The sequence below is a fragment of the Harpia harpyja genome, chromosome 4 (assembly GCF_026419915.1).
Source record: "Harpia harpyja isolate bHarHar1 chromosome 4, bHarHar1 primary haplotype, whole genome shotgun sequence".
NCBI lineage: Eukaryota > Metazoa > Chordata > Aves > Accipitriformes > Accipitridae > Harpia > Harpia harpyja.
In genome coordinates this window covers 82329071-82343054 of record NC_068943.1, presented here as the reverse complement: position 1 = coordinate 82343054, position 13984 = coordinate 82329071, and the positions used below count along the sequence as shown (strand labels likewise).

Sequence of the window (13984 nt, the reverse complement as noted above, 5' to 3'; positions counted from 1 at the left end):
ATGGGGAATATTTAGAACTGGAAAGGCTTTAAGCATAATAGTCAAATAGCAAGCACCAAAGTATCACAGGTCTTGGCCATGCGAGACTGCTGACACACAAGTGATCCTCAGTTCTAAGGAAGTCCCAAGACTACACAAGCACCACTAAGTCTGCTACTTCAGAGCGTAAAATGAAGACACAAGAAAAAAGCCTTCTATCCCCCAGGAAATGAAGGCTTTGCTCTTATTATTGGAGCTATTTTCTCTTATTTATGGTGACGTTCAGACTTGCTAAGCCATACTCAATAAAAATTCACTATTTAAGGTATTTGTGTGTAGCACTTGAAGAAACAAGTGGTTTGCTTCTCTGTCCTGACAAAACTTGCAGACTTGGTGCAATATTTTCTTGAAACATACATTTGCAGGAAATCTGACCTCTGAGGACAAGGGCAGAACCTAAAAATCTCAAGCCTGCTGTCTATCGCAAGCCGGATGCAACATATGCTTTGTCCTCCCTTCTTCCCTCCACAACCACACACAGCATTGAGAAAACAAGTGTAAAAATTCTGCTTACTGCAATATTTCACTGCAGATTCAGATTACACCACAGACTGCCACTTCAAATTTACCTTATATACTTCACTGAAGCCGCCTCTACCCAGAAGATGTAGCAACAAATATCTATCATTTAGCGTTGGATGGTCTTTAAATCTGGCAAGAAAGACACAGTTTAAGAACACTGGCAGAAATAATGCAATCTACTGCACAATAAATTACAGCTACTACACAGCTTAGAAACAACATTTTTACATTAAGACAGAAAAATATTAAAACTGTGTTAACGACTGACAGATTTGATGCTATTTGATCACTTTGCACTGATGAAAGACTACATAATGGTGCCTTGATGCACTTGGAAGCCTTTGTCTTACATGAACTTCAAGTTATATTGCTGTGCTACCCCCCAATCAGGTGACATATTAAGTTTTAACACCAATTTAAAAAAGATTAAGTGTTTTCTATTATGAAGGGGACAAACAAAAAAACATTGTTATACGTTCTTGTCCCTGAATCCCATGTGCTTACTGTGAATTATCTTCATTGTGTATCCTTTTCAATTCCCTGATATGTAGATTTCTAACTCTCTCTAGCCGTTCCAACTCTGCCTGGATCTCTGCTTCTTCCTGCACAAGGGAAAACCAAAAGGAAAACACAACACTCTGTAAGACAATGCAGTTAGCATTTCTGCCTGATTTACAGAAACACAAATGTAATTCCACTTGTGAAGAAGTTAATGGTAAATAACTTGTTCGGGAGATTAGAGAGACGGTCATAGTCAACTAAGAGTCAGGTGGAAGGTGACGGGCATGAAAACTGACTCGGCAGTTTTGTTTACACCTACACACAGACAGAAGCAGACATATCTTTATGCCTTCTTGTTTTTACATTTTCTGTAATTAAGAAGCGTTGTTCCTCTGGTCCTGCTCCTTCCCTGATTTAAGCGCTATGCAGCTGTTTTTGTAGGAACTCAGCCTCTGCTGGGACAAGAGGACAGCCCTCAGAAGTAAGGAACAGGGATGTCATGATGCCACATGGCAATGGGGCAGCATCCAGAGAGGATGAAGAATGTGAAAGAACAACATTGGATCCTATTAGCAGTAAGTGGTAGAACAGGTCAGAGTGTAACTTAGCGCCATGTGGAAGTTTGGATAGGCTGTTCGTAGGGTTGGAAGTTCTAAGTGCCCTCGAACACAACACTAGAATTCACATCACTGTGGACAGGGCTGCAAACCTCAATTAAAATGTGCGCCTTGAGCAGTATTATTTGGTATATATGACTCAAGGGACATAGTTACCCATTTGTCTTGTGACTCTGTTCCTTCCCTTCTCAACTTGTTCTATTTTTAGGCATAAAGAATGAGCCAGTTTCCAAAAGTGGAGAAGGATAAGCACAGCTTCAGACAATGCCACGATCCCAGAACATTACTTCATTTTCCATTAAGGTCCATTTCCAAATGGATTCCTCTGTTCCAGGCTGGCACACTACATGCCAGCATAGATGGACCTGCAATTAATCCACTCTAGCAATGCGGAAGCTGTAGAGCAAGCATGCCTTTAGCACACTCGTGCCCATATCACTTATCTTTGCTCACAGGTCAATAAGACACAATGGGCAGAGTGCCAGCAGATTCCACGCATGCATTAACTTTCCCTTCCCACTGAAAATAACAAGGAGTACAGTAGCATTAATGAGGCCTTGCATTCAACTTGTGTGTCAAGGTTACAGGGAAAAACTAAGCATAGAGCTCAGGCACCATCTGAGAAAAGAAGGGGGACTCCCGCAATGCATTTGCACGCTTCCTCTTTGTTTCGTTCGGGAAAGACAACTCTTTGGCCTTAGCAGAGATCACAGCTAACCAGGAAATGGCAGAAGACATCTATTTTTTTTTCAGTACTTCATCTGTTGAAGCGTCCCAGAAAACTTATTTATAGGTTATTGCAAACACTATTATCTTTAAAGGTAACCAACAGCTTATCTAAATATAATCTCACTTGCAGGTACAGTTCCTACTGAAGCCAATGTATTTGAAAGCAAATGTGCATTACAACTACCTGAACAGTACTAGTTTCTAAAAGCCCAAGAGATTTTATTGGACTGTTACTGATAATGCTCATTACTCGATATTGCAAAGAAATAGGAAAGTCAATGATGGTTGCAGTTTTTGTTGTGTTCTTGTCATTTTCTTCCTTTGGTCCATTCCTTCATGTTCCCCCATATTAGACACGTACAGAGCCCAGCACTAAGCAGGTCATAGTGACAGAATAAGATGCATCAAAACAGTGGAACTCCCTGCATGAAATCATAACTGTAAGGACAAAGAAATCTACTTATTGAAGCAAAGAGCATCCTTCCTGAATACCACTACCTTGGAAAAAAATTATTACAAAATCCTGGCCATACTTTAAGCAACAAAACCCTCTCAATTCAAACACACAGTAGTGACCTCTACAGAGATGCTATTGTTCATAGAACACTAAATCAAAAACCTACCTAAAAGCCTTTTTTGCAGTTAGTTCTTACCTTTTTAAGATGACCTAGTCGGAGTTTGAAGATTTCTTCCTGTTCGTGGTATTCTGCTAACGTTAACCTGCATAGAAGAGACAGATCCAATGCATTAGGTTTCAACACGTGATAAAGTGAACAGTCTGCAGAATACACATAGCCAGTGGAAGTGACAACTACGCAGAGTATGTCAACAGCTGGCAGGAAATTTTTTAGGTAAACTGCAATCTATTTTTTTTTTTTTTTTTTAAATAATCAATCTAAAGGAGACCAAAAGCTTACACCTTGATAAAGCACATATTAATTTTAAATCCAAGTCCCTAATAACACCTATTTAGGCTAGTGACTGACTTCTAACAAAGAAAGCTAAACCATAATCTAAATATGGAACACTGAAGCACAAGTATTCCACATCTTATTTTTCCATTTAAAGTTTGCTTTAGTGACTTGTTTTCAAATTTTTCTTTGTAATAAAAGCTGGATAATTCAACCCAGCTATTCACTCTGGGACTAGTAGTACACCTGGCCACAGAGCTACTACAAACAGAGCAATGACCTGGGATTCAGAACTGTTTCAGGCTCTGCAGAGTGGCTTCCAGGCAAACCTTGGGAAATTTACTTCACCTTACCGTATCTTTGACTTCATGCGCAGTTACGAGAAGCAATGGGATAAGGGGAATAATCCCCATTTTATTGATGGTAAATGACATGCAAAGTTTCCATCCTAGGTGGCTGGTCAAAAAAAAGTTTCATTATGTTTGCCATGTCTTTTATAGCCAAAGTGTGTCATGTAGGACAGAGGCAAAGCACAGCCTTACACTAAAATAATGACAGAACCCGTCACTCGTGAAATGTAATAAAGTGTTGAGATAAGGTTAGAAAAATGAATCGCTGTATTACTTTTCTCACTACTACCAACAAGGAGTTTGGTAAAAGCATCATGCATGTGACCATAAAGCTATGAAGCCCGTATCAGCTGCATCTGTTTACTTTGTAAACAAGACATGCATGTGACAGCATAGAAATATCTTTTTTGAACCTAAATTGAGTTCAAAGCACATCTCAGGAGTATTCCTGTTGCAGCAGTTATGCTCTGCATAGCACTTAGTACAAAGATTAGTGTATGAGGTCTCCACAGCATCAATACTACAACTAGTTTCAAGAGGGGACCGAATCCTACGTCTGTGCAGGGCCGTGAGACCTTGGCTCACTGTACAGTAAATTGAAAGGAGATAGTATTCAGCTGATTAAGTGCTCATCTTGAAATGCCCCAACTTCTCTCCATTGCTGATAATGCAGTGGGGTCCACATAGTTGAAATAAGTGCTAAAGCAGTTGTTAGCTGGTAAATTTAATGCAAAACTCACAAGCCAAGTTCCCTTTGAAAGAATCTCAACCGTAAGGAACTGCTTATTACAGATTAAAGATACATACAAAACACAGCAGGTACTACAAATGTTTACATGTTGTCTCATTTCATATAAAAGCATGCTAATTCACACACTCCCCCACCCTTCCCCCGACAGCCTGAATTTTGTTCAGATTCAGCTAATCTAAAAGACCATCCCAAAAGTTTAGGTCTTTGGCTGGTGTTGCTGTGTTAAGGAATAGAAAGACAACTGAATAAACCAGCAACAAGCTTTCCACATATTCTTGTGCACTAATGAAATACAGGGCTAAACACCAACAGTCTACTCATTAAGCAAGAGATGTAATGAGTACCACCAGGCTAACATTGCCCAAAATAGCTGCCTGTTAGCAGCAAGCATTACAAAAATCAAGGAGGCTCTAAGACAAACACTGCCCTGTTTCACAGAAACATGCTTGAAATACACTACTTTAGTGCAGCTGAAGACTCTAAGGCTGCCCAAGCTGCCCTAACAAACCTCAGAAAGCCCCAGCAGATTAGTCTTCCTGAATGAAAATCTTTTTCTCATTCACAGGCTAGAAACTAGTTTCAGTAGAATGCATGTTTAAATCTGCATCATGGGGCTTTTCTCTCCTTTTTAATACACAGCAACAACCACGATCCAAAGAGGAACCAAAACCCAAATGAAGGAATTTGGCTGTCCACTTCTTATTCAACTTTCAGAAACATTTATATTCAACTTGCCTAGAAGACCACCTCTGTAAGAATTCCACATGAAAAAAACCTCCCTCCAAAAATCAGAAAATTTTGTACCTGATACACATTGGTCCAACAAATGCATTTACAGGATAACTAATGATTAAGCAAGTAGCCAGACTGTACAGTTGCTTCAGCTGACTTGCAAAAACAATGTTTTCATAAGCTAAAACACTCCACATGAACTACATCCATACACTGGCAAGCAGCTTTTATCAAGAATGCCACAATGATAAAACCCTGAAATATATCAGCGAAGGATGATAAACCAGCAAGAAACACAGAGAAAACGACCTGGTAGCACAAAAAGGCTTACTAGCAAACGCAGGTAAAGCTAGATTATGTCAAGGCAGGCTCACAACATAGGCAGAAGCTCACTAGGTATCACAGACATTATCATGATTTCCAGGCACATCAAGACCTGTGCTGCCATGTCTGCAGAATAAGCCACACTACAGCTGCACCAGTCTGCTGAGAAAAAACATCCTTACAGAAGTGGGGAAAGCGTCATCCTGTCCCTTAGAAGTGAAAGGTTACCACAAGGAACAGCAACACTTCAAAATATCCATGCACAGACATTCAATTTACTTCTCCCAACTCAAACGCTGCAGTGCAAAAGGATGGCTTTAGAATTTTATTTTATTTTTTTTTAAGCTCATTTGGCCGGAACGTGGGGTTAATGTCTCTATTCAAGCTACTTATTTGCAGAAAGCACACACAGTGCCCTCCAATACAGTACATCTGATCTGCAGGCACCAGCATCCTATTTGGGGGCACCACCCTGGTGGCTCAGAGTACACTGAATATCACGATTCACCCAGTCATGTGCCATCTCTGCTGTGACTGCAAAAGGCAGTGGGAGCTTTTGCTTCATATGCACTTTTAAAGATCAAGACCAAGAATTCAAAGGGCTCCAGGAACTTTGAGGTCAAGTCATGCCCAAGAGATTTAGTAGTGCAAAAAGAAAAGTGTCATTGAGAGTTATGATACTAGCCAACAGCAATAAAATCAAGACTTAATGTATTTCCAACTCACAGAAACTTCCAAAAAAATAATGTTCTAAATTTGAGAGACACAGCTTTCCTCTCTAAGAACACTGGGACTCTTAGAGCATCAGTAACGTCAAAAGAGGTGGTCGGGGGGAATCTTCTGTAAGAAGAAAGAGTAGCACTTCAACTACCTTTCAATTTCCCTGACTCGGGTATCTGCAAAGGACTGCTTTGGAGATACAGGTCAATGCTTAATGCACTGTCTTTACAGAGAGCATTTTTTTCTTTAGTATACCAAATTAATTGTTTGAAAAGCCTCACCAGAAAGTACACGGAAATAAAGGCTTCTAAATGCGTACAATTTTTTTCTTCCGTAAAAAAAAGCACCACATATCATACAGTGATACTTAAATCAATTCTGAAGTTTTAACACTTAAGACAGACATCACTTTTCAAACTTGATGCAACAGGAATACTGAAAAAGTTACTGCATTAAAAAAAAAAAGTTAAGCTCATACGAAGTTTAGACTCGGCAATGATCCTTGTTTTACTCCAATGAAAACTATTTAGAACTGCAGCCAGATGTTGCTGAATGCCAGGCTTATTCCACAATATTCATTTGTGCATGGAGTGAAGCCTAGAGGCAAGGGCAAGATTCCATTTCCCAGTAGATATTTTGTGCTCTAATCAAAGCATGCAGCTTTGCAATGCACCAAGAAGGCCACGTAACCTACGTTTCATTTTCTGCTCCATTGGTCTTGTTCTTGCGCTGCTTCTGCTCATTGCTTGCTGGAGGGGTCTGTCCCATTGCAGGCGGCTTCCGTTTTGCTAACATTTTTCGTTGTCTTTCTATTTCTTCCCGCTGGGAATTTATCCTTTCCTGTTGCCTGGAAAGCAGAGAGTAGAAAAAACATGAAGCAGATAACTAATGGTATGTACTTGGTTGTCTTCAGCATCTGTTCTTAACAGATTGGAGCAATGAATTTCAAATCAGTTGTACTTGTAAGATTAGTAACAAAATATTTTTGTACAGAAAAGGGGGATGTGCCAAACATTATGACTCAGATTTTTAAAGGTACTTTTACATAAAAGGGGATTCTTTTCCTGGCCCACAGAAACCTTTCAGTAAGTGAAAGGTTTTATTCATGCAGAGGATATCCAAAACCAAGGAGTTGCTAACCTCACGGAAAACCCAGCGATCCATGGTAAGTCACTCACTTTCCACACACTTTTTCCTAGAAGGCTCTGTTCTAAATCTCAGACTTTCCTGTTAAAACTATTCCTGAAGTCTGGCACTGTCTGAGAAAGTATCCTTATACTTCAAGGGTACAGTTAAACTATCCTTAGTTCTCTGAAACATAACCAACACCATTCCCAATTTCACTAAGAAAACAGTCTCTCCTCCAAGATAAAAAGACCAGCTTAAAACATTTTACAGGGATAAAAGCACTCTTGAAAGTTCAAGACTAAATGATTTGAGCATTTACATACTTAATTCACTTTTAAAAAGAGACTGAGACTGCAGGTAAATATTCCAGAAGTATTTCTTCCATGTTTTACAGCACAAACTAAGGAAGAATTATAAACTCCTTAATCTGTGCCTAACAAGAGCTGCACCTCCCTATCAGACTACAGAGAAGTGATATGATTTTAAAGGATCAAACATAGCGTTCTCTACTGCAATTAATTTGCCAAGTCCTACTTAAAGGTCTAGGCCAGGTGGGAATTGACTGGATATTTCCATTAACATCCTGCATAAAAGGGTCTCTGATCTTCATTTCCAGGTTTCTGCAGCCCCTTTGATCACTGTTACCAGAAGGCAAAAAAAGTTAAATCATACGGATTTTCTTTTAAGCTTCTCTACTTTCCACTTTGAGGAAAAAAAAAAAAAAGCAGCTAATTAGCCTTCCTTGACTAATACATACAAGTATGAAAATCAAATTGATTGACTCACAATACGTGTGAGAATTTGGTCCACCCCTTCACCCTAAGCATTGCACAGCCAGGTAGGTGCACTAAGAATACCCAACAGGGCAGCCTACTGCTTTCTAACCCAGAGGTCAACTCAAAGAATTTGATTCCAGTTCAAGTCTCTGGAGGTTTAAGTGGAAACGTATTTCTCACTTCAGTGCAAAAACATTCCCCGTTGTCAGTAGCTGAGTTCCTATCTGATCCTTTCATGCATCAGTCACATCATTCTCACATTTTGACATGCAAGACATCACACACAACTGCTTAGTTTTTCCGTCTCTGCCTCTGAAGTTAAAGACAACTCTGCCCTCACTTGATGAGGTTCTGGAAGGCATAGCCATCTGTCCACTGCTCGGTGAAAGACGCCCCGTGCCGCACCGTAGTGAAGTGACCTAGCCTCAATCGATCTTGCATGCTCTTATCTCTGCATGCCATCTTCTCCTGTTTTGACTGAAAACAAAACAAAACACATGTAAAAATAGAAGCCATAAATTAGCAGCTAAGAGCTGTGCTGTGTTTTAAATCACTACCAATTCTTACCACTTTCCATTGTTTCAGTACTGCTTATCTGAAACCCAGCTGAAAATCATTGATCAAATTATTGCTGGTGCTTCACACTGATCTGACAGGCATTTGTTTGACTGCCTCCTTTGTGACTTTTCAGCCTCACCTTTCCTTCCCCATTACTGCTTGGGCAGCTAACCCATTCTATGATCAGTTGAAATCAGTCTAGCAGTAGGATTAAAACTATCCCTTTGAATCAGTAACTTAGCTAGACTCCAGACGTGCCTCTGATCAGGCCCTTATTCACACAAACAGGAGATGAAGGAAGAAAGTGCACCTTGAATCACTGTTAAGACTAAGGTACAGCAATCAGCCAGTTCAGTCCTAGACTTGCACCACTCCCAGAAGTGACACAATCTCAGTTGGGTCACCAACATGCATAAAAACTGGTGGTGGTGTCTGTCACAGAGCGTTTCCGGTAAGTGAGAGAAAATTTCCAAGGCCTGAGACGAGAGCAGCAAAGTTTCAGTTAGGATTAAAGATGAACCAGCAAAGCTCCTCCCTGGAGCTACAAACCACCTCCTGAATGCCAGGTCTACCTAGCACCTAGCCCAGAGTTACAAATCCTCCAAGAAAGAGGAGTCCCATTCAGCCAAGAACAATCAGCTCTGTGACAAAATCAACTCAAACAGACTGCACGTACTGGCCAGCACCCTGGTAGTTTTGCCCATCCAGTGCCCACAAACAATACATGTAATTGGCCAACAGGTGAAAGAGCAATCAAACCCCCACGTTGTTTAAACATCAGGAAATCTGGAAATCTTTCAACACCAAAGCAGGCCGGATGCTGGTAAACAGCAGCCTGGCACTTTCCCCAGTGTCTTTAATGTGTTGTTGTGAGTGTTATACAAAGCAACGATCTCCAGCTTTGCCATTTGAGAGAAGGAAAGGTCTAAATCACTTGCCCATGTCACAGAGCGTATCTGGCAGTTTCACTGCACAATGGGATATTGCTCCTGTATTGCCAGAGCTGGACAATGTTGCTTTTCTGGTGTATGAGTTTCCAAATCAAGTAATGCCTACTGCATTTAGAGCTCAGACTATTTCACTTAAGCAAGGGAGATCACTCTTTGAGACTGTGGAAAGTAACCAAACCAAAATATTCTGAACCACTTCAGTCGTAGGATTACATTCCTATTTGCAGAGAAATAATTCAAGACAGAATTCTAGTTGTCTTTTATCACTAAAGCAATAGGAGCAGGTTTTCACTGCTCAAAAGAAGATAGAAAAGTTTTCAAGGACACGAACTGTGACTGCAGAGATGTGGTAAGTCGCCTGCTCACCTTTTCTATAAGAAGCTTCTTGCTCATCGTTACACATCTATTCAACCGCTCCTTGTACTTCTCCAGCATCTTTTGCTGTTCATCTATCTGCCGTCTCAAATCGCAGTTGGCCTAAAAGTGAACAGAAAAGAAAAGCCTTTGACTTTAAACCACTCAAAGAGCCAAACTAAGCATCACTGAGGAAGAAGTTTCTCCAGCTAGCTCTAGGCATCAGATTAAAGAACGCAAACCAGCAGGACAAGAAAAAAAGACTAGGTTCCTCTTAGCAAAACATCCAAGCCAAGCTCTTCAATTTTTAACCCACTCAAATCTTATCATCCCTCTACACCAGGAAAGTGCTATCATCCTGGTTTACATATAAGGAACTAAGGTACAAAGAGACTAAACACAAGCACAAGGATTTTTTTATTTTTGTTTTTTTAAACATTTAAGACTTTGCCACAGCTACCAAGTCTCAAAATAGCTTAGTCATCCCTGGACTATCCTCCCTCTTTAGCCACAATACTGGCAGAGGAAAAGGATGGGGTAACTCCCTTTGCATTCTCAATTAAATTCTGGTTCGAGTTACTATCCATGAGCCCCACTATATAGACTGCTCCCAGCAACAGCTGCTGTTTTTAACACCACCACAGCATACAGCAGGATTTTATGTGCAACCATTTTCATTGATAAAAAGTTACATTTAACCATCCCCCTTCCAACCAATAGACTGGCTTCTGATTAAACAGCAAATAGTTAAAAAAAAAAAAAAAAAATCTATTTCCTGCTTCATGGATTGTTTTCCACAAACTCACATGCCCCTGTGAATGTCTCTATGAGCTTGTTATAGCTCTTTTAGGTGCTGGGACCAGACACACACAGAGAGCCTCCCCTCTTCTGCCTTTAATGTGTTTTCTAATCCTTTTCAACACTTCACAAGAGATGCCACTCCAGCTGATGAAAGCTAAATCAATTAGAACTCCTCCATTAAGACAAGATCCTTGATTTAAAGGTATTTATCTTTTACTGAAGAATACTAATGGGTTAAGAGAAGCTTTATTCTTTCGGTTTGACCAAAAAACATTCTCCTCATCTCTGTACATGTCACAGACTCTCATGAATGAGCATTTCAGAATACAACTTCCCAGTCTACTGAGAGGCTACTGAACATGCTGCTAAACAAAAAGCAGAGTCAGCTCCTCAGTACTTAGACGAGGGGAGTAATTCTGCAGAGAAATATTAGGTTAGCTAGCAAAATACGCAAGTGTGCAACAGATCAAAGAAAGGCCAACAACACTGCTGAGCTATGATGACTCTGCACTGTATAGCCACAGTCACTGCTATACTGCTTGTGGATTCAAGCAGGCCCAAACAGAGTATCTACAAGCCAGACAATTATCTTGCAAGTAAGGGATGACCAGATTTGTTTTACCCTGCGAGTGTTGGTTCTACAAATGGTATACAAAATCCTGCTCTGCAGCCTCGCTGGCACATGCATTCTAGGTATCTTTAAATAGCAGCTTTTAGAAAAGTTGTCCCAGTTTAAATACTTACTCTTAGCAAGTCATCTATTCTCCCCTCCTTCTTCTCCAAGTCAGAGTTCTTACTGTTTTCTAGTGCAGATATTTTTTCCATTGTGAGGTCAGACTGTAGGGAAAAATCACCATAAACCACATTTAAGAAAAACAGACAATATTTCAGATAGTCAGCTTGTAACATCACAGTGTAACCCCCTCTGAACAGTTAGGCCTAAGAAGAAGGAACTGATCCCCTGCATCCTAGCAGTCGGGGGAAGAACTTTCTCCATTCTTCATTTTCTTATTGCATGGTGGGCTCCTCCAGCATAGGAGATTCAGTCAGCTAGCACAAAGCTGCTCTGGAGAACACAAACTGGTAACACATAAAGGGCTACAGTATCTATCCTCTGTGTCCTGCAAATTTTGTTTTTATAGTTGAGTTCTGCCCACTCCTTGGTGGTCTCTGATGTTCACTGTCCTCTCCTGCAGTGCAACATAGCTTGTACAGGAAAAACACTTAGGAAAAAAACCCCACCAAATCCCAACCCTCAGCTGGAATATCAAATTTATGAGATCTTTCATGGGCACAGACAACCACCTGCTAGAGAAAAGACAACACCTGTGGGTTCTAAGGGTGTCTTGACAGAAAACACAGGTCTCCATTTTAAAAGTATTATAACAGATTGACAGCAGGAATATTAGGTGCAAGCCTTTGTTTCTAACAAACTGATGTATTAGTGCTCACTAGGGACAGGAGCTTTATAGTTTTTGAGCAAAACCTGTTTGGAAAGTTTTATGGGGTGCAGCACATCTCAAATACCTTCACCAATGAAGTGAGAGTCATACCCAGGAACAAAAGACAAAAGACATATACTACATTCTCTAGCAGTAGGAATATTTCAAACTCAGCACTCTCATTAATGAGTGGGGAAGAAAGAAGAAAAGGGGAGGAAGTCAGTACGTACATGAACACAGCATCTAAAATACCCAAGTCAACACAAAGGAATCTCTCCCCATGACTGCATACACAGATTTCACATTTATGGCTAGCAAGAACTATCCTGGTTCTGAGAAGAGTTAGCAGACACTTACCTGTGGAATTGTTTTATATAACTGTTCTCCAAATTTCAGGCTTGCCTGGAAGCCAACACCATGAAGTAAGAGACAAACTTGGCTGACTGTTGCTTCTCTACATATGCCCAGTATGGGAAAGATCAAAAAGAACACCAGCCAGCATTGCACATCAAGCAAGATGAGCCTAAATCCCAAAAGACAAAGAGGAGGCCTGGGCAGGTCACCTCACTTCTGCCTTAACTTAGTTTACACTTCCTGACAGCCTGCAGGAAGCATGCGTGACAAAAGCTTTTGTCACTGAAGGCAACAAGAAGGCTGTCTCTTGAAAACCTATGCTGCATCCACTTGCCTAAGCAGCAGAAAGTTTCTTAAGTGACTTATGTCATTTCGCCAAATGCACAGACATGCTTGCACTGTGTCAGATGAAGTCATGTTTCAGAATGCATGCTCTTACATGCGACTTCATCACAACTCACCTTGCTTCAGAGCACTTGGAGGGCCCTAGCACTGACTGAAAATGCTAAGAAAATCATGCTCATGCTGACTTGCTTTTGTCATTGCCAGAAGCGATTCAAACTGGAAATCACTGAAGATTATTTTTTTTTTTTTAACCTATCAACTCCAAACATGTTTGGAAGGGAAAAACAAGAATGTATACATGTCCTCATCACGCAGCCAAGCATCTTCCTGGATTCTTTGCCTGAAGTGTATGCTACATCTAGACGTCTCGAGAAGCTGAAGCATTGGCATCATGAAGCTGAGCATTGGCAAAAAGCACACTCAGATAATGTCTTGCCCTTTTCAAAGAAGATGGACCATGTTAAGCACAGAAAAGAATAAAAACATCTTGCTCATTGCAGGTGGGACCACTATTTTAAGCATGGGTGTTGGGACAGCAAAGATTGAAAGATATCTCTGGCAGGTTCTTGAGTTATAGCATCATTCTCACACAAGAATTCTCCATGCACTAGCAAGAAACAGGGATCTTCACAGACCAGAACATTTAACAATACAGACAACAAATGTGACCCTAGTAACAACAGCTCAGAGACTTAGGCTAGTAAGTACTCCCAGAGGTAGAACTGCTCTTCTTCATGCACAAAGAACTTGTACCACCTGCTGGGGAAATGGAGAATGAACTTCCCCCAGCAGTAAAATCATCTCTGACACACACCGATGTGAGAAAATGATTGACAAAACTGATTGTTTAAAAATCACTCAAGGGAAGGGTCAGTCACAGGGACATCAGAGATGAAAATCAAAAGAAGATTAAAAGCAGACTTGGAGAAGAAATAAGCAAGGTGCATTGCAAATAAAGCTGAACATCCTTACAAGCAACAGAAGATGACGCAGCTAAAAGTAAATCTTGCCATAAAGCCACAAGAAGAATCTTAACAATTGAAAAGGCACCAAAAAGACAGCAGTACGGTCAGAAGAGCT

At 40.5% G+C, this 13984-nt stretch overlaps 1 protein-coding gene across 7 annotated transcripts in view; it reads right to left on the bottom strand.

Moving 5' to 3' along the window:
• The window catches only part of TLK2 (tousled like kinase 2), a 44356-nt gene that overhangs the window by 9979 nt on the left and 20393 nt on the right, over positions 1–13984 (bottom strand). For all 7 annotated transcript variants that reach the window (XM_052785076.1, XM_052785077.1, XM_052785081.1 and 4 more), the window contains 7 exons: positions 11508–11600; positions 9975–10085; positions 8441–8577; positions 6891–7043; positions 3062–3128; positions 1066–1163; positions 609–690 (listed from right to left, as the gene is read on the bottom strand). In XM_052785076.1, coding sequence (XP_052641036.1) covers positions 609–690; positions 1066–1163; positions 3062–3128; positions 6891–7043; positions 8441–8577; positions 9975–10085; positions 11508–11600 — 741 coding nt within the window. The remainder of the gene's footprint in view (positions 1–608; positions 691–1065; positions 1164–3061; positions 3129–6890; positions 7044–8440; positions 8578–9974; positions 10086–11507; positions 11601–13984) is intronic.